The following is a 24,249-nucleotide window of genomic DNA, read 5'->3' on the forward strand; positions in this document are numbered from 1 at the left end:
TTGGGAAGGCAACTGTGTACAGGCAATCCCACTTCATACTCAACATATCCACCATGCTCTCTGGTCTGGAACAAGAGAGACATAAATGAACCTGTTGTTCAGCCTTGTTTAGAACAAAAGTGCAGAGACCATTCCATGAGTCTGTCTGTCTGAATATACTTTTATCTAGAATATAGCGGACTCTGAGAGTGATCTCTAAAGCTGTTCAATGGGAATGGTTCCAGACTACCAAGCAGAGAGAAGGGATATAAATGCCATTTTATGTACACTATGACTGATGTGCTGTCCATAGAGGCCACAACTCAAAGATGATATGACCTAATTGCGGTTGATGCCACCTTGAAGTGTTACAAAAACAGCCCACATTCACAGATTATTGATGTAAAGGGAGGATTCTTCCCAAGACCAAAGGCCCTGCATAACCACTCCCTTGGAACTCAAGTGAGTCTCAGCCTGGCTATGAGGCATAAGGAAAGGTTTAGGCTTCCCAGCATGCACTGAAACTCCACTCAGAAACTTCTGCTGATTTTCCCATCAACTCAGACGATAATGAAACTTTTATCCAAAAGGGATCTGAACAGATAGGAGCGTGATTGTGGGGTCTCCAGTTTGTTATCAAGAACTGGAGGGTCACATAATAATAAAGCCTTTCAGGGGGAACTAAGTCTGCTCTAATGTTCCGAGTCCCCAAGAAAATGTGGTAGAGATGTGAGCAGACAATTCTTCTCTTCCACATTACTACGAAGGAGGTATTTGTGAAATTCTATCTGGAAGAACAAAGACTTCACTGACGAATGAGAAAATTCATCCCACGTATATGAAATTCTGAAAAGGGACTGACCTGACAGGGGAATAGGCCTAAACAAGTCATCTCCTAACAGTGAAACAGATCCTCAGTTGGCATGTTGGAGGGCACTTCACATCAACCAATAAAAAAATGGGAGGATGGGAATTCTTAAGAACCTTAAATGAGCCACTATGGCACCCATCACCCTAGTTAAGGCTCTGGAAGTGGAAGCTAGACCAAAAGGGAGAACCCAAAATTCCAAGATCTCATGTCCCAGAAAACAGCAGGAATTTTCTGTTGGCTGTGATGATGGAGATATGAAGATAAGAATTCTGGTTATCTATGGAAACCAACCAGTCATTCAGCCTGATGGAAATCCTGACTGAAACAGTTGTTTCCACCTTGGAATGATGTTTCAGAAGGAATTTATTCAAATGAGAAGATCAATCACGAGTTGTAACTGTCCAACTTTCTTTCAAACTAAGAGGATCCAGGAATAAGATCCCCGACTCTGTATGTTCCTCACCCTCTCTACCATGCTCCACCTTAAAAGGGTGTACACCTCATCTTACTGAGAAACCAGATGAGACTGGTGGAGCCAAATGGCATCTTTGAAAAAGGTGAAGAGTCCCTTAAGCAGAGCCAGCAACTGTCTCTTACTGTGGAAAGGACCCATGCACTGTACAAGAGATCGAACCAATCCAATGAAAACAGGCTTAATCTGTCATCTAATGAGATACTAGGAAGAGAGTGTTAGAAGGAGTGGGTGTGACTCCCTAGGAATGATTGCTTCCTACAAAAAGTGGAGGAGTCTGCCAATTTTTCTCTGCCAACTTTTCCCATGGCTCCTCTAGCAACACTGTCATGAAAGGGATGGATGGAAAATGAGGCAGATTTCAGTTCTGATGATTTCCATGTTTAAAAAGTTGAGGGAACTGTAGACATTTTGAGATGAGGCCTGTTACTGATCCATCCAATCTGCAAGGTCACTTGGGGATTAAATAATGTCTCCACATTATGTGGAATGGACAGCAAAAGTCTTTTGCATTGTTCAAAACCTCTGATGTCTTCAAGGCAGCATCTCTATGGAGATAAGGGTGCAGTGCACAGACTATTGACACTGTGTGCATCAATGTATTGGCATGGCCTCCAATAATTCCTGCAATGAAGCTGAAGATAATGATTCCCCCTTCAAAAGACTGAAGAAGTTCCACAGACTTGAGAGCCTTGACATGAAATAGACCCAAGTCTCGGATGGAATTCCCACCTGTGAAGCACCCTGAGTCTAAGGTGGTAGACCTAAGGGTCCTAGTGGGTGAAAAAATGCTGTAGATTTAAGCTGAAGCCAGGTCTTGAATTATATAACAGGAAACTGATCAACCCTTTTTGCTGCCCAATCAACTCTTGGGCTTGAGACAACTTTGAAGTCAACTCCATTTCCACTGAGTAAGGAGGCAACAGCATGTTTGACTTAGATTGTGCCCTACTAGAATCTACAAACTTGAGAGGATTCCAGTTGCTGATTATCATGAAGGTTTAGGACACAGATCTGGAAAATGCAGGCAGTAAACCTTATCAAAAGTCCACAAGTCTTTTTCCTCCTCCATCATATGGAGAACTTGACAGTTGAGAAGGATCTGTTGTAATGGGTTCTTCTGGGAACAATGCATCTCAAATATTTCTAGTTCATCTACCTATCTCTGCTGTTAGCGAGAGACAGGACTATTTATCTACCTTCTGTTATAAGGGGATGTCCTGATTGGGAGTTCATTGTCCTGTCTCCACCCTCTGGGACATTAATAGCCTCTTGACCCCCACTTCCTGGAGAAAGGGATTGGCAATTCCCTAGCAGTTCAAGAAAGAGCCCCACTTCCATTCCCTCAATACCATGGTCAAAGGTAGGAAAGATCTTTCACATGCCCTGTCTACTGATCTATGGGGCCATAGCAAATTCATTCTTGGTATCATGATAGGAAAGGGAAATCTGATCATGTCACCACTGGGTGGGAGTCCCAAAGTTCCAAAGGGAACATTAAGAAGAGTGGGGTATTGTTCTGATCCCTTTTAAAGATCAGTACTCAAAATCAAGGCCCATTCTGCAGGGGACTGAAAGAAAACATAGAGAGTGTAGTGGTGGAGTATTGAACCAATCTCTTTCTCTAGTGGTAAAAGCCAGATCTGAAGATTTCTGTCAGATATCTGGCAGCCAGTGCTTGGAGAGCTGACAATGAAAACAGAAAATTGCCACCACACACCATACTGGATGATAGGTGATTGAAATTCAGTGCATGCTGCACAGTGCCTGATGCTCAGTGCCTTGTGTCAAACCTATGACATGACACCTGATGACCAGTGACAGACCTCCAATGACTGTCACCTAACACATTAACCTTTAAACAATACCCGATGACTGGGAAGTCTTTATTTATGTTACTTGACTCAGGCAAATGAAATCGCCTTAATATACATCCAGCTCTTGTTAAACAAGATGATGGCTGCACTTCTGTTCTTTTGGAAAGATGAGGCTCACTAATGGGGGCTGGCAACTTTTCCACTCTGGAAAGTGAAAGTTTTCATACTAAGTATCAGAGATTCCCCTAACCACCCGTTCACCCACTGGTGGAAGCATATGACTTCCTTACCCTGGAAACATCTCTTACTGGAGCGATTGACTTCTCTACATTGGAAAGCATTGTAGACCCCTCCTGGGAACAGAGGGAACTCTCCAGAGATAAAGAGGAAGGTAATATACACTAACCATTCTACAGACCAGACAGATTTTAGTAGGTAATATGCTAGGTGCTAAGTAGGTAGGTAGTAGGTAATATGCTAGGTGCTAAGTGCAATTTATAATGTGAATTTCTGGCTCAAAAGAAAAGTTTGTCAAAGCATCATATTTAATGCAACATTACTGTTGCGTGATGACAAGAGAACATACAGAAAACCAAAGGAAAATTAAAATTTCTTCTGAACAATAAACAGCAAAGGTTTCATAAATGAGCAAATAAACCAGTCTTCATGCATCTAACTGACACCTACATTGGTAGACAAAGGGGATTAACTCAAACCAAATGAAGAAACTAAGTAGGATTTATGTACTGGTAGTGAACAATAAGCACCTCTTTCAAAGTCTAAATAAGCTGTGACAGCAGCCAGACCTGAAAACAATCTTCAGCTTGTAAAGAGTATGCTGTGCTTGGAAGCCATGAACTAGATACCATGCAACTAAATAGTTCTGCATATTAAAGATAATTGCGGATGATAATAATCTTCATTTATTTTGAGACAAAAGTCATGACAAATATCTGCACTTTTTTAACGACTAATTAAAATGCCTGTTTTTTTTATCCCACCTCTATCAACATACCCTCACCCACCCCTTCCCCTTTTGCTACATCTGGAACAAGAAACTTTCATTGGCATAAATTCATCCTAATGAATCAAATGAAACCTCAAACCAAACGCAATGAAGCTCTCATCAAATTAGTTTGGTCAGGTTATAAAAAATAACAATATGAGAACACACAGACAGGTGGACAGACAAATAGACTAATCAAATAAACACAAGTGCAGATACACAAAGTCAGCAACAACTGGTTAGTTGGATGGTATCGTATATTCACTTGTAAGTTGAGACTAACCATAAACTGCACAGACCCAGATCTACTGTTGCATAATGGGACAACAGCTCCAGATCTTAGCAGTTTGTTTGCAGCAATCAACAGAACAAATAACCCTGATCTGTTAGTGCATTATGTAATGGCAGATCTAGGTCTCTGTTGTCTGCAGCTGGACTCTACTTATATATGAGTATATATGCTATATGATAGCTAATGTATCATGTGACTATTGACAGTAAGTGTCAGCCTATGACTGGTGCCAACACTTAATTTGTGATCTATAATCTGTAAAAATGTGCTCTTAGCTCTAAAAGCTGGTACCCCTACACCATGAAAAAGAATGGTACCCCTTAGCCATGAAAATAGATGAAATGTATAAATTTTAAAAAATCAAATAAATATAAGAAAAATAGACCTTGTTGATTCATTAAAAGTGCTGAAATGAAAGAAAAGTACATTTCCTTGTAGTATCATTATATTAAGGAATGGGTATCATGTAGAAATTAAACATGTACTATGTGATATATTTCCCTCAATTAAATTAAATCTGCTTTCACAGATGTGAGGTAATGAAAGAACATGTACAATGTAATATATTTCCCTTAATTAAGTTAGACCTACTTTCACAGCTGTGTGGTATTAAAAAGTTATCATCTGTAGCCAAAGGTAACACTGCTATATTATGATTGACTCTTTTTGAATAATTAATTTCAAACTAGATGGTACAACATTTTGGTATATGCTGAATCAGCAAGTATCATCTAAGTAAAGTGTTTACTCATGTATCCATTCACTAATTGCACAAAAAAATTTCAAGCTGACAATATACAAACTGTATGGAGGATTGTGTGTGTGATTTGGATTTTTAAGGTAGCTTTAACAATTCTGCAGTCAAATCGCCACGATGTCTGCAGTGTGACAGTTTATAGTGATGTCTAGCACCGAGGCCTCATGCCACAGACATGCAGCATGATGTTCCACCCAATCACATTATCTTGACACCAGGCTGACCAGTCCTAACACTAACCTCTTAATGCTGAGCACCAACTGAGGCAGCTATTAGTACCATTTTAATAATTCTTTGGTATGACTTGGCTGGTGATCAAACCCATGACCTCCCACATCTGAGGCAGATACTCTAACCACTATGCCACCAGAGCTGTCTCTAAGGCAAGGTGAGTTTAAAAACAACCAACACACTGTACAGAGATACACCATAACTGCTATTTGTGCCTGGTTAGGACAGGATTTGATGTGCTATAGTGATCTAGTGTTGGTATAATTGAGTTACTCTCCATAAGATGTATCGACAAACCAATTTTCATTTGTAGGTGAATGTGAATCCAAGATATTAAGGGTGTAACAAACAAACAAATGAATACAAATCATATAGTCATATGAAAAACTGTGCAAAATGTTATATCCTCTCCCAACTTAGCTAGCAAAAGTAAAATAAAATGTTGACAGGTTGAATCTATTCCAAAATGCCTTTACCACATATACATTTATGTGTATATTACATGTATTCTGTATTATGTAAGAAATATATTCAGAAAAAAATGTACATATGTAAAAGTACCAATTAATCCCGTGTACACTATTAACCCTTTACCTCATGCAAGCTCCTTTGGACGCCTCTACTCCATTTGCATGGAAGCGCCTTTTGATGCCTCTACACTTTGTAACTATGCTCTATGAGGTAAAGGATTAATAAATATAATTCTTGGCACAGGAATACACATTCTGATTCAGATTTTATAAAAATTAGTACAAAAAATTCAGCCATAAATTATTACTAGTATCATTTTACCCACAACTGCGAATTCATTTCTATCTTTTTCCATGGTTCTGCAGACAAACTCTTGTCATTGGTATTCCAATCTGCAGACTGATATTCAAATATGAAAACTGATATTCAGATATCCAGACTGATATTCAAATATCCAGACTGGAGAAGTACCATACATAAACATTTTTACTGAAATTCTACTCATGCACAGTAGGGTCTACATATATGCATCAAATTTTACAAAATTGATAACTTTTGGGGTAATATTAGAAACACAGTGCAAATTCAAATATTTTTATGTTTCCATGCTACTGTTTCCATCCAGAAATGCATAGTTACATATTATGAAATATGCTTATCTGTTTCATTACAGCATTCATTAAATCTTTTACATTTATCTAAATTTATTTGGATTTTAATGGTTTGAAAATATTAAATTAAATATTACCCACCATAAACTGAAATGTCTATCATTGTTGTTTACCCTGTGGTGTTTACTATCAAGTATATTGCTTTCATTTTCACGCAAGTCCAAATAACCCTTATTTGTATTAAATTTTATGTTTTGCTCTATAGACACTGTCCGTGCTTATGTAATATAAGATTTGTTTTTTTTTATATTTGCATTTATGAGAAAAGACACACCATACAGTGCATGACAATTTGAAATAGATAACACTGTGTACTGAGTGAAGCCAGCTGGATATTCTGAATGAAGTCATGTGATGTCATCGAGATATGACATATTGTGTCTCAGGTGCATTTTTTTTATATCTGATGAAATATACACTGATATTGGTGTTGAATTGAAAATAAAGTAAAATCTAAGATTTGTATGGTAAATAAATCCTGTCCCATGACAATCTGTGTGTGTGTAATTGATTTGAATTTTGAACGTAGCTTTAACAATCTTTCAGTCAAATCACTATGATGTCTGCAGTGTGACAGTTTATAGTGATGTCTAGCACTGGAGCATCATGCTACAGACATGTAGCATGATGTCCCACCCAGACACATTATCCTGACACCAGGCCGAACAGTCCTAACACTAACCTCTTAATGCTGAGTGCCAAGCAAAGCAGCTGTTAGTGCCATTTTGTAAGTCTTTGGTATGACTTGGTCTGTGATCGAACCCATGACCTCCCGCATTTGAAGCAGACGCTCTAACCACTAGGCCACAGGAGCAGTGTCCCATGACAATGTAAATAATCTAAGATGAATGCTGTGAATAATTGTCTATGTTTTCTCTTTCAGATAATGAAGCATGTGCAAGAGAGGAAGGCAATGGTGGATACCCCAGTCATTTATTGTGCCACTGTTTTCCAACTGCTGGGGATCAAATTTTTACACGCATTCTTTTCCACGTGAACACTGTCTAAAGAGATCACACACGAGTAGGGTATTTGTTTTGTTCAAGCTTGACTTAGCATAAATTAACATTCTCCTACTTACTTAAGAGATTCGATTTCCGAGGCATGAAGAAATGCCTGATGATCACAATGGAGAATAAAGATGATTGGAGCCAACAACTCATGCATGCCCTGGAAAATGAGACAAAACATAACAGTCCAGGTTGAAATATTACTGGCTTGAAATATAGACAAGAAATATTATAGGCAAGAAATTTTGACTATAAATATTAAAGACATGAAATGTTGACTAGAATTACTACAGGCTAGAAATATAAACTAGAAATATTAGAGGTTGAAATATAGGCTAGAAATATAAAACTATTAAAGATCAGAAATAAGGCAGGCTAAAAAGAAAACCACATTTACCTGTATATAGCCAGCATCCAACTGTACACAGTGTACACCCAGACAGGACATCACATAATACAGTGGTAGCTCAGGGTCTGTTCTAGCTGCTTTACTTATTATTACAAGTGTAGAACAGTGTATACCCTGATCTGACATTCAATGATGCAGTGCCAGCTCAGGCTCTACTCTGATCACTTTACACAAGATTTCAAGTGTACAAAGGTGTACACCCAGATATGGTATTACATAATGCAGTGGTAGACTGGAATCTTCTCTGATCACTTTACTGATTATTTCAAGTGTACAAGAGTGTACACCCAGATCTGGTGTAATGCAGTGGCAGTTCTGAAGCTGTTCTGATCACTTTACTGATTATTTCAAATGCAGAACAGTTTACTCCCTGATCTGACATAACATAATGCTGTAATAAATAGCTCAAGGTCTACTCTGATCACATTACTGATATTTCAAGTGTACAAGAGTGTACACCCAGATCAGGTGTAATGCAGTGTTAGTTCTGAGTCTACTCTGCATACTTTACTTATTATTTCAAATGTAGAACAGTTTACTCCCTGACCTGACATCACATAATGCTGGAATAAATAGCTCAAGGTCTATTCTGATCACTTTAATTAAAACTTCAAGTGTAGAACAGTGTACACCCCGATATATCCATGTACTATTGCTGGCAGATAAGATCTACAATGTTCATTGTACTTGTGACATTCTAAGCAAACATATTTAATGCAAGATATACCAGCAGATCTGAGGTTACAAAGTTCAAACATTTCAAAAAGAAATTTTTTTAAAAAATTTCACAAAAAAAACTTGTGTGTTTATACATGTACATGTGTGCATTAGCAACAGAAAGAAATGAAGCTTTTTTAATTAGTAATATGCTATTTTATTTAATTTAAGAAATATTGCTAATTATATTGTCTGAATGTAGGCTTCAAGCATCATTATAATAATTTTTATACAATTCTGATGCAATCCAGTGCATTATCTACAAATTCAGATACATCATAACTACTGTACTTATGTATAGCACTGACTTGGACGTAACATATAACAAAATCAGCAATGGTCAGTTACATCTGAATGAAATGATTGGAATTGTTAGGGCAAGTAACCTTTCAATCAACTTGCTGAATCACTATTTGCTTTGCTATCCTACCCCAATGCCAAGAGACTGAACTCAATGCACATGTTATTTTCTGTTTTGGCTCAAATATTTTTTTTTACTGAATTCAAATAACACTCTTCAATGATCAGCAAATCTCCAAGGAAAATATTTATGAATGATTCTCTTAGGGACTATAATGGATGCAATGAAGCCAATTGGCTCAATTAGTACAGTGATACCTTTGAAGTTAGAAATGTTTTGTACAAGCTATATCCACATTGAAATACCGAAAACAAAAACTGGCACCAGCATCTAATACAAGAAATAATACAGTCTCTAATTTTAAACTTACTCTAATTACTCATACACCATCAAGCAACAAAATATATAACTACTTCTTGTCTTCTTAGTTTGGTACAGAGACCTATATGCTAATTAAAAGTTTGCAGATTTTAGGTACCTAAGAAAATGTTAATTACCTGTATTTGCACACTGAAAAATAATTTAAAGCAAAAAAAATGTTACACACAATACAGTATGAAATAAAAACTTTAAAATTTAGGGCCCATTTTCTGCCCTTATCCAATTTGCTTCATATGAGGTAAATCAAACACACGAGGTGGTGTCATTTAATTTAGGAAAAAATGTTGTGTTCATGTTCCAGTCACCTTAAAAGTGGTATTTTAAAAACAATGATAAAAGCAGCATTAAAATTCTTCAAAATATACATGTAATTCTCACTGGAAGAGCATATCTACAAATTATTGAAATGGTTCAAGTTTCCTTGCAAAATCAAAAGCTGTCCTTAAGTTGGTATTAAGAGTAAACAATTAGATTAAAGGAAATTACTGTAATTTTATCACATGAAACAAATAAAATAACACCAACTTATCACAACATAAATTCCCATAAAAAATATCTTCTGTGGTATGCAGCCATCTTAGACTTTTAAGTTATTGGCATCAATGGTCCTAACTACACCACTCCCTTGATAACTCACATAACGCAGGGTCAAGTGTGGATCCCATTTTTTTAAACAGAAAATACAACCCCCAAAATTTTGTTTGTTGAACTTGAAGAAAATTTTGCAAACAAAATCTGAACTCAAATGCAGATATATCGCACATTTTATGGTTTAAAAAAAGAACAGTAGATAGGACCAGGAAATTTTAAGTAACATTATGAAATTATCAACTTTTAATAAGAAATTATATAACTTATTACATTTCTTTCCAAACAACATTCTTAGTACACCATAATTAAAGAAATTCAAGGAAATCTCCATCTAACCAAGTGTAGGCAGTACATTAATATTTAAATGCCAATTAAATAATTTTTATTAAGTGAAATTAGTGTTTTAGTTCTATCTTTTAGTTCTTCTTAAGTGTAAACGTCATAAATGTGTATTTAAACACCAAATGTGTCAATCTACCGAAACAGCTATGTCTGCAAGTGTTTCTCTGAGAACCTAATTAAGTGCTGACCATGTTTTGATAACTGACCCATGTAAGTATTTGTTGTTTTGTTGCACTGAATTAAAAGCTGGCTTCTTTTTGTATTATCATGTTAATTACATCTTTTGAATCAAATAAAAGAGGTGGAATAAAAGAAAAGTTAAAAGGCACGTAAATTCTACATACTTAAAATCTAGCGGTCCCAGTTGTATGTCAGTTGACCTCACTTCATTTGATCAATTGAACATTGTTATGAATGTTATTGTGTATGTAATATAAACTACATTAAATTAACCAACTTATTCATAACTGTGATCAAAGATAGCAAGGCAACCAAGCAAAATGAATACTTCGTAAAATAAAGAGCTTGATTTCACAGATACGGACCATTGTGGGCAACTGAGTTTCAGAGAATTCCTGAACTGATATTTAGAGATATCCTCAAGGATGGTAAGTTTCACTATTACTTCCAATGAAATCACAACATTAATATTGTACTTATTGAACAATACAACAATTGAGCTTCACGAAATAAATGTTGCTAGTTTTTGAAAATAATGGTATCTTGTTTGGTAGTATATCTACAGTTAGTCTAGTTTCATATATATATATATATATATATATATATATATATATATATATATATATATATATATATATATATATATATACACACATACATACACACACGTTAAATACTGCTTACTGGCACCATATAACCTCTATTGTACAGACATGCTGTTAAGCCCATATACATACACAATATTTGATTATAAACACCATAATAGCCACTACTGTACTGATTTTTAAGCCCTAATAAATACATACTTAATACTGATTGGCAGAACCAAATAGCCACTAATATGCTAACATGCTCTTAAGTCACAATACCCATGTACCCAATACTGATTAACAACACTATTTTTCAAAGGCAAAGTTTTAAGAGACAGTTATCTGACTGAAATGGTTTGGTGTTTTACAGCACATCAACACATACAGACTATTTTGTGACAAAGTAAGTGGAGTCACATGCCTTGCCCAAGGACACTGTAGCTGACTTGGGCTGATCCAGCAGTATAATTCAAACCTGCAACCTTTCAGTTGCAAATCCCATGCTCACCACTGAGACACAGGAGCTCATGTGATGAAATTTTAACATATCTTGCCATGTACTGTTTACATTTGTCAAACAAGTTTTATAAATTATATCCTTTACAACATATTTAACGAAGAAATCAATTAGATTATAAAGAGGCATTATGTTCAAAAATGTTAAACCACAAAAAGGAAACTGTCAACTGCATCAAGATACTTAGATAAAAAGTTATAAATGTTTAATGCTTTTAGACAAAATATAACTTGACATTTATGAAGAAAGAAGTGATGAATATTCTTTAAAAATTTTCTCTGAGTCATTAAAATAATGATTTGCTCCACTCCCTTGTCAGAGGACACCAATCCATGTTTGTGCAGTAATTATTTCCTATGTCTGTCCCCATGGCTTCTAAGTGGTGAGTAGACCTGATAATGTGCATTGTTTCAGCGGAAACATGAGGAAACAGAAAGACAAAAAAAGTTGTTAAATAAATGTTTGAAATGTTCTAAACTAAAAGACTGGGGCAAAACTCAATAGTGAGGTAGTTAAACTTCATAGACTTGTCAGTTTTCACTTCTTTGCTTTTTGTTTAACATTAGTCCAAATACCTAAAACAATCATAACATGGAGGGTCCTAACAGTGATAAAAAATCTATTATTTATTTATTCAGTTAAATACACCATGGCTCAGTGACCAAGTATTACATACTGAAATACATAACCTTTTATTTGGTCCTAATCCAACCAACAACTAGGTAAAGTGATGTGAATGAACTGTTCATGGTCTAAGTAAATGAGATAATGCTGTTATACTCTGCATGCACAGTGAATGCACTGCAATACCTTTTACTCAAGTGGACCAGTCCCTTTATTAATATTCCATTGGAAGGTCACACTGACCTTGTCATTCTGGTTTCTGGATCAGCTGCAGTAGCTCAGAGTCTTGGACTTGTAATACAAGGGTAATGGGTTCAATACCCACACAGAACAGCCCAGGCTTGCTGTATCATAGTGGCCATGGGAAAGGCACCTAACTCCCATTTCCTCTGGATGATATAGCCAATAACATTTTAAAAACAAAACCCCAGAAATCATTCTGTTCTCTATCTTCACATTTATCAGCTGCTATGTAATGAATGGATGAATACAAATTACCAGCATCTTTTCTAAATGCCTATGGAAGATTACTAGTACTTTTTACTGTTCATTTTCCTTTTTTTTCATTAGGGTCTATTTCAACAATGATGCCATTTAGCAACAGAACCTGGCCATTATGAGACCAAGTGCTTGCCACAAAATGACATCGGCAGCACCTTGCCATTCTGCAACTTCTACATGATTATGAAATAGCCAATTGCCATTCTGCAACCATATCTTGTCCTACAGTGTTGCCCTTGTCTTATATTTTCATGAAAGAGCAATGTGACATTTCGAGACCTTTCCTGGTCATGAAACGGCACTGGGAAATTTCCAAATTCACAAATTATATGCTTACATTTAACTGTTTCTGCTGCTTTTGTTTTGTCAAAATAACTTTCTGTTGTGTATCTGTCACTTTACCTACCTACAGTGAAACCTCGCTATAACAGAATGGTCAGGGTCACTCAAATTTGCTGGACATGTCCAAATGGTCTGATTTTTGTCCCACAATAAATTGCATAAATCATATATGGGGAGATTCTAAAAAGAAATCTGTATTTATGCTTGATGAAAAACAGAGTACCCGGTAGTGTGTTTTATTATGATAGCAAATCCATCCACCCCTACAACTTCAATGGTTCTGTTCCAGTGTTCAACAACAGTACAGGTGTACATGTAATTTCTGCCATTACAAAGACAAGTTGCCTGTGTTTATCAGTGATTTGAAATTGCTGTCTGCATTTCTGACTAGAAAATAAAAAAGATTAAGATGCAATGGTGGTGAATGGTAGGTTGTTGTTGTTGTTGTAGGGTTTGACGCCATTTTTCAGCACACGATAGGCTATACATGGCGGCCAGTATTAATGGTGGAGGAAGAACCCAGGAAAACCCCAGAAAGAACCACCGACCCACGAGAAGCTACTGGCAAGCTTTCTCACATATCCACATTAGCCGAATGCGAGACTCGAACCCATGCAGACAGAGGTGAGATGGCAGTGATCCGTAACAAAGAGCGCTTTAGACCACTCGGCCACTCGGGTCCCCGATGAATGGTAGGGTGTATGTGGCAATGACCGAAACTGCTCTGAACAATTCAGGCAATACATTTTGTTTTAGTGGGTATGTATGATGTTTTATTCAACAAGGATAGATGCACTGCTGTTTTCCTTAAATAGGAAGGTGATGTGATGTGATGATTTTTAATGTACCTTTAACAATTCTGCAATCATGTTGCTACGATGTCTGCAATGTGGCAGTTTATAGTGATGTCTAGCACTGGGGCATCATGCTGCAGACATGTAGCATGATGTCCCACCCAGTCACATTATTCTGACACCAGACCAACCAGTCCTAACACTAACCTCTTAATGCTGAGCGCCAAGCGAGGCAGCTGTTAGTAACATTTTTGTAAGTCTTTGGTATGACTCGGTCGTGGATCGAACCCACAACCTCCCGCATAAATAGGAAGGTAAATTAACTTGCTTTTAAATCTGGGTGAAAAACATTTGTACATCACTATATTGTTTAGTACTTGGTCATGTATACGACTAAGCAACACATTTGTAAACTCCTTTTTTCCCTAGATTAAGTGAGAATTCTAAACAGGATGCACTGAAGACAAACACAAAGAACTAATGGCTGTATTGTTGATGGTTTAATAATCATTACATTAACAATCATGAACATTTAAGAGAGTTAACATCTTTCAGATATAAGCAGTGATACTTTTTTCTTTAAGAATACAACACATCTTGCCAAATTATTAAATCAAACTCTTGTTTATTTTAGCACTTAAGCTTTGTAGTACTTCAAGAAATTGGTGAAATTACTGTATGGCCTAACCTTGCTATATCCAAATTCATGTTAAACCATGTTATATAAGAGTTTATCTATATCTAAGCAAATCTGTATGTCTACCCATCAATTTCTATCCATCAATCTGTCTGTCTGTCTGCCAACTTGTCATCATAATTTTAGTGCATATTCAAATGTTTCTTTTACTAATTTACAAAGAATATTTGGATAAATTTAAATCCTAAAAAGTCAATCTTTTTCAAATGAAGAAAGTGAACAAAATGTTTTATATCATATATTTACTGTAAGATAATGACATGGAAGATAATGACATGGATCTGAAGCCAGCAAGTTATTGCGGGAATTGATAAAATACGAGAAAAATTGCTTGGAAATGAAACAGTCCAGTGCCATTTAAACACCAGGTATGGTCGCAAAATGGCTCTGGTGATGTGTCAGGACTTGGTACAGTTTAAACAAGCGTGGACCTTTCCTGGTCCTGGAATGGCACAAGGCCATTCTGAAACAGTGCTTCACTGCAAAATGGTGTGTAACACAGCAACCAAGAAATCGATGAAAATTGGTACCCTGTTTTAAGAAAGAAATTCACAGCATATTCAAGTTACAATATAAAGTGGAGATAACTCTAAATACACAGACCTGTCTGTAAGAAATATGGTCATGCTCTCTACTGTAGAGGAACAAATTGTCGACCATCATCTCCCTTACTTCATCAGATTTGAAAAATGCAAGCTCAGGAAAACTACAACAAATGAAAAATTAAATGCAAAGGTAGAAGAAATAAAAATAGACATGCAACAATACAGAGAAGAAAATAATGAAAAAATTCAATGAAATGACTGACTAGATAATACTATGCAAAACATATAAGGACCTAGAATACATTATGTGAAATGGCTGAGATGAAGCCAAGGTTGACATTTCAAGTCTTTTTCACTGCAGAGCAGGTTATTTTTACAGTACGCATATTTCAAGCCACAATCTTACAAAGATGTGGCTTTTTGTCAATTTTGAACTCTTATCCCTGTATTATTGTTCTTCAAGATCACATTATCATTAGGAAAAGACTCTGCTACCACTTGAATCCAACCATCCTTGAAAAAAATAAACATTACATATATATATATATATATATATATATATATATATATATATATGATCTCTTCCATTACATACCCTTACTTGGGCATGTGAGAAAGCTGCCAGTAGGTTCCCATCGGTTAGTGGCTCTTCATGGGGTTTTCATGTGTAGCTGATCAAGTGCTGAGAAATAGCATTAAAGACCAACAAACAAACAAACTTATCCTTACCACCACAAGTTGTCTATCCATCAAATGGATATAGCCAGTTTAAACAGACAGCTACATCAATGATGCTTGCATTTGCAGGGAGATGTGGAAAGGTTTAATGTGATGAATATATATATATATATATATATATATATATATATATATATATATATATATATATATATATATATATATATATATATATATATATATATCAGAAGAGAATGCCTTAGGATTGCCTGGATCATCTTACATGAGAGATGGTCTGATATTTTCTTAATCTTTTCCAATGGTGGCACAGTTGACAGAGTGAAAGATGTTTATCCTAACCTTTCAACTGAATCCTTCATCTCAGATGCTTGGCTCATAGCTGTGCATTTGGAAGTTGGCAACAGGCAATATATTTCATCGACAGCTGCTTCAAAATGAACTCTCCCTGTTTCATCATGGGATCTCAGTATGCTAAGTCACCGATGTTAATCCCACATTCAATAAAGATTATCTTCATCATGCACAACTTTCATATCCACCCAGAACATTCCCAGGGCATGGATGAGGCATTGCCATTGTCTGAAAATATCATGCACCTTTCCAACAGATATGCTGTAAAAAGAAAGATTTGTTGCTTGAATCAGCAGCCAGGCAAATGGCATGGCTTTGTTTTGCTGGTATGAATGGCTGTAGACTGTGCTGGATAGTTGGCTGGAAGGTCAGCTAAGTTACACAGCTGTTGCTTATATGGTCAGCTCTGGAACTGCCTGAGCAGAATGTGTGGCACAACAGACCAATCAGTCAAACTATCCTATCATGGTTTCACATACCACAGAACTGTTGCCCTGTATGCAGCACGGCTTGCTGAAATAATGTATTTCTGGAAGCTACACAATACATAAAGCAGGCCAGTCAGCAGTGGTATGATTTTAATTATCAAGATCCAACAAATACATCAAAACTTACTGGACCAAAGGCCATACTTGGACATGCAATGGAACTCATGCTACTAGATTGCTTAGATAAGGGGAGACAACCCCATGAACTCCAAACCATCCCTCAAGTTTCTGATGGAATCTTCTTTTTACCTGGCTAGCAACTGCATTCTCATTTCCTGTACCAGTCAGCTATCAGCATCTGGGATGAATGCAGAGCTGGCAAATCCACAAGTATTTGTTCTTATCAATAATACTTTATGTGAGTAGAGGAAATCATCATTACTCAATAAGTTATCACTCAATGCTGTTTCTGCATGAAAACTCAAGTTGTCATACTCCATTTGAAACTCTGAGGTTTATTCCACAACACAGTGGACAAATGCCCTCAGACCATAATGCACAAATGCAAACAATGCACATCTCATCCGTGTCTTCACTTCTTGCATGTTACTGAATTCAGACCTTCTTTTGACTGATAATGTTGGGCATTGGTGATTGTACCACAGCAAAATCTTTAATGGGTGGATATCCAAAATGATGGACAGCCATCTAACTGTAATAAGGAGAGGTAATGGGAAAGAATTTCCTCTCTCAATATGATATATAGATGGGAAAGACAAATTTTTGTCTTTCTGGTAGGGCTGGATTCAAGAAATAGTGGAGCTGATTTCCTAATGTCAGCATGATCAGGAAATGTATTCATCACAGAATCAATCATTCCACAATTGTATTGCTCAAACTCATTTTCAATAACCAAATTTTTTTAAAAGGCTTCAAGATTTTTTTAATAAAAAGACTTGAATATGGCAAAAACATTTCAAAATTACAGAACAATGTATAGGTTTCAAAAGAAAAATAGTCTACACAGCTAAAATATAACAAAAGCAGCTTCTGACAATTAAGAAATAAAATGAATCTTGAAGCCTTTAAATTTGGTAATTAAAGTAAGAAAAAGGCTTGAATGTACCCTGTAATATTAAGTATAATTCTTGGAAATACATTTGATTCTATCTGCATAACTGTATCTTAAAATACTTATCTACTGACTTTTCTCAGCCTTCTCAGCAGCAAATCATCTATAAAATTTAAAATTTTGTTGCTTTCACTTGCAAACCTAATTTAACATCACTGCTTAATCTATACTGAACATTTTACCAACAAGTGAAAAAAATACAAAAGTTAAAGTAAAGATAATTTGCACATTTTACAAAGACAGAAATGTACAGGTACTCGAGTTTATTCAGCAAAGACTTAGAGTTGAGAGGCAATTAAATAACAAATATCATTCGACTTCAGTTCAATGAGGTCATCAATAAACAATATTTAGCCGACATACATTTCAAGCCCGTAATTAAGGCACCTGCATTGAAGTTAAATGTTGTTTATGTTATGAAGACTAATATTTTGCCACAATTCGAGGCAACAAAACAATTTCGAATCAGGGTCATTTTAACTGGGAGCAATTTGCTGCATTACTATTTACAAATAAGCATGTTTGTACTCTGGATTTCAAGTTTATGCATTTTAGCTTTGATATTACAAAATTTCAAATCAAGACTATCTTTACATACATCTGTATTTCCAAAAATATACCTCTTATTTTTCTTAAAAAACACTGAGATATACAAAATATAAAAAAAGATATATAAAATATATGTACACATGAGATATCAAATAATAGTAGAAATAAAAAGGAGACAGCAATTCAGATAAAGATATATTCCTCTTTCTGAAAATATGAATATTTTTAAAACAATTACCACAGAATAGTCAAGATATTACTAAAATCATACTCTAAATGTAATTTTACCTTAGACAACATAAACTAAAAATGTTAAGTAAACTTTTTATGAGAACATTATGCCATATTTAACAAAAATATCTTGGGAGTATTTAAAGTGACACTTCAAGCAGCTACATAATAAGCCTATTTAAATGTCTGATCTACAGAAACCTTAAAAATGTCTTTTTAACTCTCTGTATGTTATGGAAAAGCACACTCATGTTTAAATGACCTTGATCTTTGACCCTGACATTATTGTTTCATCTTAAATGCCTGGATGTGGTATTCAACAAATGCAACATGGTTTGTATCATGATATTGTGCAGAACAGTAATTATGCTGAAATAATTTTTCTGCTTTAGATCTTGGTAATCTGACCTCTCACCAATTGATCTATGAAAATAAATATCCATCTACCTGACCCTAAGGAAACTGTACTGTGGTGATGATATAGGCTCACTCAAGCTAGTACATGCAGACCAATTTTCCATTTCAAGTCTACTAACCTTATCCCTAGAATCCACTGCAACCATGGCAACCATAGTAATTACTGACACCTAACATTCTTAGCAATAACAAAGCATATAAAAGTGACCTACTTTAAGTGTGGCCGATACAGTCATATAGCATAACATAAAAACAGGCCTATGTTCCAATGTAAACGTTTATCAAAATTATATGAAAAACTCTAATAATGAAAAATAGAGACAAGTTCACAGTTCAGTTAACCATAAGCGTGGGATATAAACAAGCAAAATAATTTTTTTTTATTTCATGCCAAGGACAGAAGTGCTCTGAAATGATAACATGTGTACATATATGTACATATATACATGTGGATTAGAATTATGGGACAGATATTGTGAATTACAAAGCTGAAGATAAAATTAAAGGTTTTGTTCCAAGTAATTATTTAGTCTTTGAGAAGATTAGCAACCGACCGTTTATCAGTGGATACAAAAATTTCATAACAGCCAACTCTCCTTGCTAACAAAATGGAATACATATATTCTTAAAGTAACTTAACACTTGTAAATGAGGAATTACTTATGAAATAGCTGCATCAGAGTAATTTAATACTCTGAGTTTTAAAAAAAACATATCCCAGGTGCTATCATATGGACAAAGGTATAAAAGTTTTTAATTTACCCTCCCCAAAATATGATACAGTTTCAAATAGTGCAAGCAACACATTTCATATTGCATTTCCCATAATTCTATTCTGCAACACATGAGGAAGGCAAGTTGACAACATGTAATCTGCCTCAGAACCTGTCTATATGAGATGTCAGGGTTTATTTTGGCATATATAAATAACACATCGACCATCAGGTTGCGTAGCTGGTTGGACTGAAAAAATTCTATCCGAGGATAGCTGCAATAGAATAGATATGACATGAACATTGTAACAAATTTGAGATATCAACATTGTAACCATCTCAAGATATGATATGAACACTTAAACCAACCTGATATTTGGTATGAAAAAAGTAACAGCATTTTTTGCATAACTTGAGATATATGAACATTGTTACAAACTTGGGATATGACATGAACACTGTAACATTCTTGATATAAGATATTAACATTATAACAAACTTGAGATATGATTGTAACCAGCACTAGATATGATGTGAACATTTAAGCCAACCTGAGATGTGGTGTGAACACAGTAACAGCATTTTTTGTATATGACATACACTTGAGTAGCATGCACTATTAACTCCTCTTTGTGAAAAATAATTACAATTTTGAGCAAATCAATATTACCTCTGTAAACTTCATGTAAATATGAAGCCTGTGACCTTGATCTTTGATATCCAGACCATTACATCACTTACAATCTTCATTGCTCATTATCAAAATTATCCAAGAATTAACATATATTCCACTTATGGTCAAAATTGATCACAAATAAAGGTTCCAGTGTGGTAACAAGCTCAGAAAATCTGATGCAAGATCACATCACTGATATGCATGGATCTCATGCATTACGAAACCCATCTAAAATGTTGATGATATAAACCCATAAATACGGCTTCCAGACTGGTAACAAGGTCAGCCAATCAAATGCAAGATCACCTATTTTATGTTCTTATCTCTCACATATTACTGAACTTGTCCAAGCTTTCAATATAAGCATATATTTAAAGTGGATCAGAAAAATGACCTCCAGAGTGTTCACTAGCTCCGGCAATATAGTGCAAAATTACATCATTACTTTTGCATGGATCTCTTGCATTATTAAATCCATCCAAGACTGTGATGATATAAGCCCATAAAAAGGGCTTCCATAGTAGAAACAATCAAATGCACAATCACCTTATTAATATCATGAATCCCACTCCTTTTTGAACTGTGGTCCAAGAACCTGATGATATAAGGACATAATCCAAGTTTGATCACAATTGGATAGGAAATATGACCACAAAACTCAGTCAATCAAATGAAAGATCACCCCATTAACATGATGCAGCTTGCTCATTATCAAACTCGTCCCAGGTGTTGATGATTCAACCATTTGTATCTTCCATGTCTGATCAAAATTGGCTCAGAACTATGGTCTCCAGTGTGGTAATATGCAATTGTTGACAGGAAGACAATGCACAATGCAAAATTCATGATACAAAAACAAGACATAAGCTCACTTGACCTTATGAGATACTGGGCCTGCCTTTAAAAGCAATCAGGCATGTAAATGACTCAGGTATCACTACAGAGATCTTTAACATCCAGTCAGAGAAAAAATGGCACAGTTCTGATCAAATACTACTGAATATATTCGCTCATAAGTCCAATTGCAAACAACACAAACCCTGATCAACCATCACCTAATGCTCTCCCAATATTTAATGATCAGCACATAGGTGATTATTGTGATTGTTCGACTGATTAGCCCTAACTGCAAATACCCAGATCTTCTGGTGCATTATGTGATACGAAATCTGGGTCTATGCAGTTTGCAGTAGGATCAGATTTAAATGCGAGTATATACAGCATGATTTTAAGCATTTTACCTGCTTTTTTTGTTTACACTGAGTGGTCACCTGTGTGATAATTTTTTGGACTAATGTTGAGTGGTCACCTGTGTGATTATTTTTTATGTTGAGTAGTCATTTGCTCAAAGCAAATTAAGATTAGCAATGAGACAAACTATGTCGCTGGACTGCCCATGAATAAAATCACCAGATGTAAAGTTGGTACAGCCATATGAATGTTTTACATACATTCTCACATTTTAGTTCCATTAAAAATGGTTAAGTAATAGGGTAAAGCTAAAGCTTAAGATGAACTAGACACATAAGTGACACAGTTCCACATTGCTAATTATTTTGCTTTCTTGTGATTTAAATATGTACTGGAAATATCCTAGTCATGTTCAACCAGAATCTTGCATGGATCTGTGATACTTCTGCCATACGAGGATCTTTAAAAACATTTCATTAATTGTTCTTACTGATAGAATGTACTTCAAACAAACTCTGAAATGGACTTAACAGAACCCTGATCTTGTATATTGTGCCAAGTAATAGCTACATATATTGCTCCAAATAATAACCTGACACTTTGCATTAGGTGCTGACTTGATATACTGTACTGTGTAGAAACCTTATACACTGTGCAAAGTAACAGCCCAATACACTGTGCCAAGTAATAACCTGATACACTGCACTGAGTAACCTGACACACTGCACCAAGTAATAACATGATACACTACACTGAATAACCTGAAACACTGTGCAATGTAATAACCCAATACAATGCACTGAATAATAACCTGAAACACTGCACCAAGTAATAACCTGATACACTACGCTGAATAACCTGAAACACTGTACAATGTAATAACCCAATACAATGCACTGAATAATAACCTGAAACACTGCACCAAGTAATAACCTCATACAAAGCATCAAGTAATAACCAGATAAACAGTGCCCCAAATAATAACCTGACACATTGTGCCAAGTAATAACCTTTACATTACATCAAACAATAACCTGATACAGTGCACCAAGAACCCAAAATAACGTGCCATGTAATAACCTGATACAGTGTGCCAAGTAATAACTTGATACATTGCACCAATTAATAACCAGATTTATGGCACTGAGTAACAATCTGATTCACTGCACAGAAGTAATAACTTCATACAATGCAATGAGTAACAATCTGACACCGAGCACAGGATAACTTCATACAATGCACTCAATAATAACCTGGCACACTGCACATAGTAATAACTTCATACAATGCACTAAATAACCTGATACACTGCAGAGTAACAACTTCATACAATGCACTGAGTAACAAACTGACATGCTGCACAGAGAAATAACGTCATACAATGTACTGAGTAATAGCATGATACACTGTACCAATAACCTGACATAATGTAACAATTAATAGTCAGAGCCTACTCACGTTCTGATAACATCTTGTTTGATGGTCAGTCTTAACTCATTGTCCTGGAAAAACCTGTTCCATGGGCTCTGAAAATGAGAACAACATGGTATGACAACAAGCTGAAAAGCAAACTAGTAATGTGTCCAAAGAATTGGATGCCACTTCAAATATGGGGGAATAAAAAGACCAGAATCAACAGGTTTCATCATTATGGTTAAAGTATTCATTCTGAACCAAAATTACTGCACAGAAACAAAACTTTTTATTTGATTTACCATGACCGTTGATCTCTAGACCTCAGAATCTGTTTCTTTATTAACACGAGTGAAAGCCATCCATGAAGTTTGATCAGGAAGCTTATTCTAGAATGCAAATTATTCTGCAACACCCCATTTTTCTTCACCCATCTCGACTGACAACCTTTTGACCTAAATCAGCCTCATCTATACTGAAATACAATTCCACAAACTTTAGTCAAGAGCCATAGACAAGAAATAAAGTCATTTTGCAAAAGTCATTGTTCTTATTTGTCAGGTACTTTGACCTTTGACTTTTTTAAGCCAAAATTAACAAGTTTCCCTCTTACCTAATGTATTGTACTAATGTGCTGTTAAATTACACACACAGATATGCATACACACATGTTCAAGTCACCCACATGCTTTGGTGATGGTACATGTACTTTGGTGTCCTATAAGCTTTTCATCCCAAAATCAATTGGTTTCTTTCCTACCCAAGGTGCAAGCCATCAATCAAGTTTGGTAATGATAGACAATGGATAACTCAAATTATTGCACAGAAACAAAATAGGAAACAAACTGATGGATGGGTGGGCAGAGACAAGATCATAACATAATACATTCCACCTTATGGTTTGCATATAAAAAGAAAACCAAACCCAACAGGATAAGGTTGTTTTTATTCCGCCCAACACAATATTTTGTTTAAATCCATTAAGTGCTACAAATATTATTCAGTCTAAATGAAATTGGTAATGCAAGCAAAATCTTAAAACTGAAACTGAATTTATAATTTTATTGATAAAGGGAACATCAGATCAGATGAAACAAAATGCTGGAATTTAAGAAACTATTTATGGTTGCTAAATAATGATGCATTAAATTAACCAAAATGGCAAACACTATCAGCAAATATTTTTCTCTCAGTTTTGACACTACTTTACTATTCCGGCTCATGATTAGTAACCTAGGTAACTGACATGACAAAGTCCATACTATGTATGGATATAACAAG

At 35.5% G+C, this 24,249-nt stretch overlaps 1 protein-coding gene across 3 annotated transcripts in view; it reads right to left on the bottom strand.

Moving 5' to 3' along the window:
* The window catches only part of LOC149791848 (TBC1 domain family member 5-like), a 151,261-nt gene that overhangs the window by 78,490 nt on the left and 48,522 nt on the right, over positions 1–24,249 (bottom strand). For 2 of the 3 annotated variants that reach the window (XM_089970357.1, XM_089970355.1), the window contains exons 7-10: positions 23,014–23,081; positions 15,227–15,329; positions 7,649–7,737; positions 4,823–4,843 (exon numbers count right to left, since the gene is read on the bottom strand). In XM_089970357.1, coding sequence (XP_089826483.1) covers positions 4,823–4,843; positions 7,649–7,737; positions 15,227–15,329; positions 23,014–23,081 — 281 coding nt within the window. The remainder of the gene's footprint in view (positions 1–4,822; positions 4,844–7,648; positions 7,738–15,226; positions 15,330–23,013; positions 23,082–24,249) is intronic. The other variant, XM_089970356.1, reaches the window with a different exon arrangement.

This window comes from Sinohyriopsis cumingii, chromosome 9 (assembly GCF_028554795.1).
Source record: "Sinohyriopsis cumingii isolate HCF-2022 chromosome 9, ASM2855479v2, whole genome shotgun sequence".
In the NCBI taxonomy this organism is placed as follows: domain Eukaryota; kingdom Metazoa; phylum Mollusca; class Bivalvia; order Unionida; family Unionidae; genus Sinohyriopsis; species Sinohyriopsis cumingii.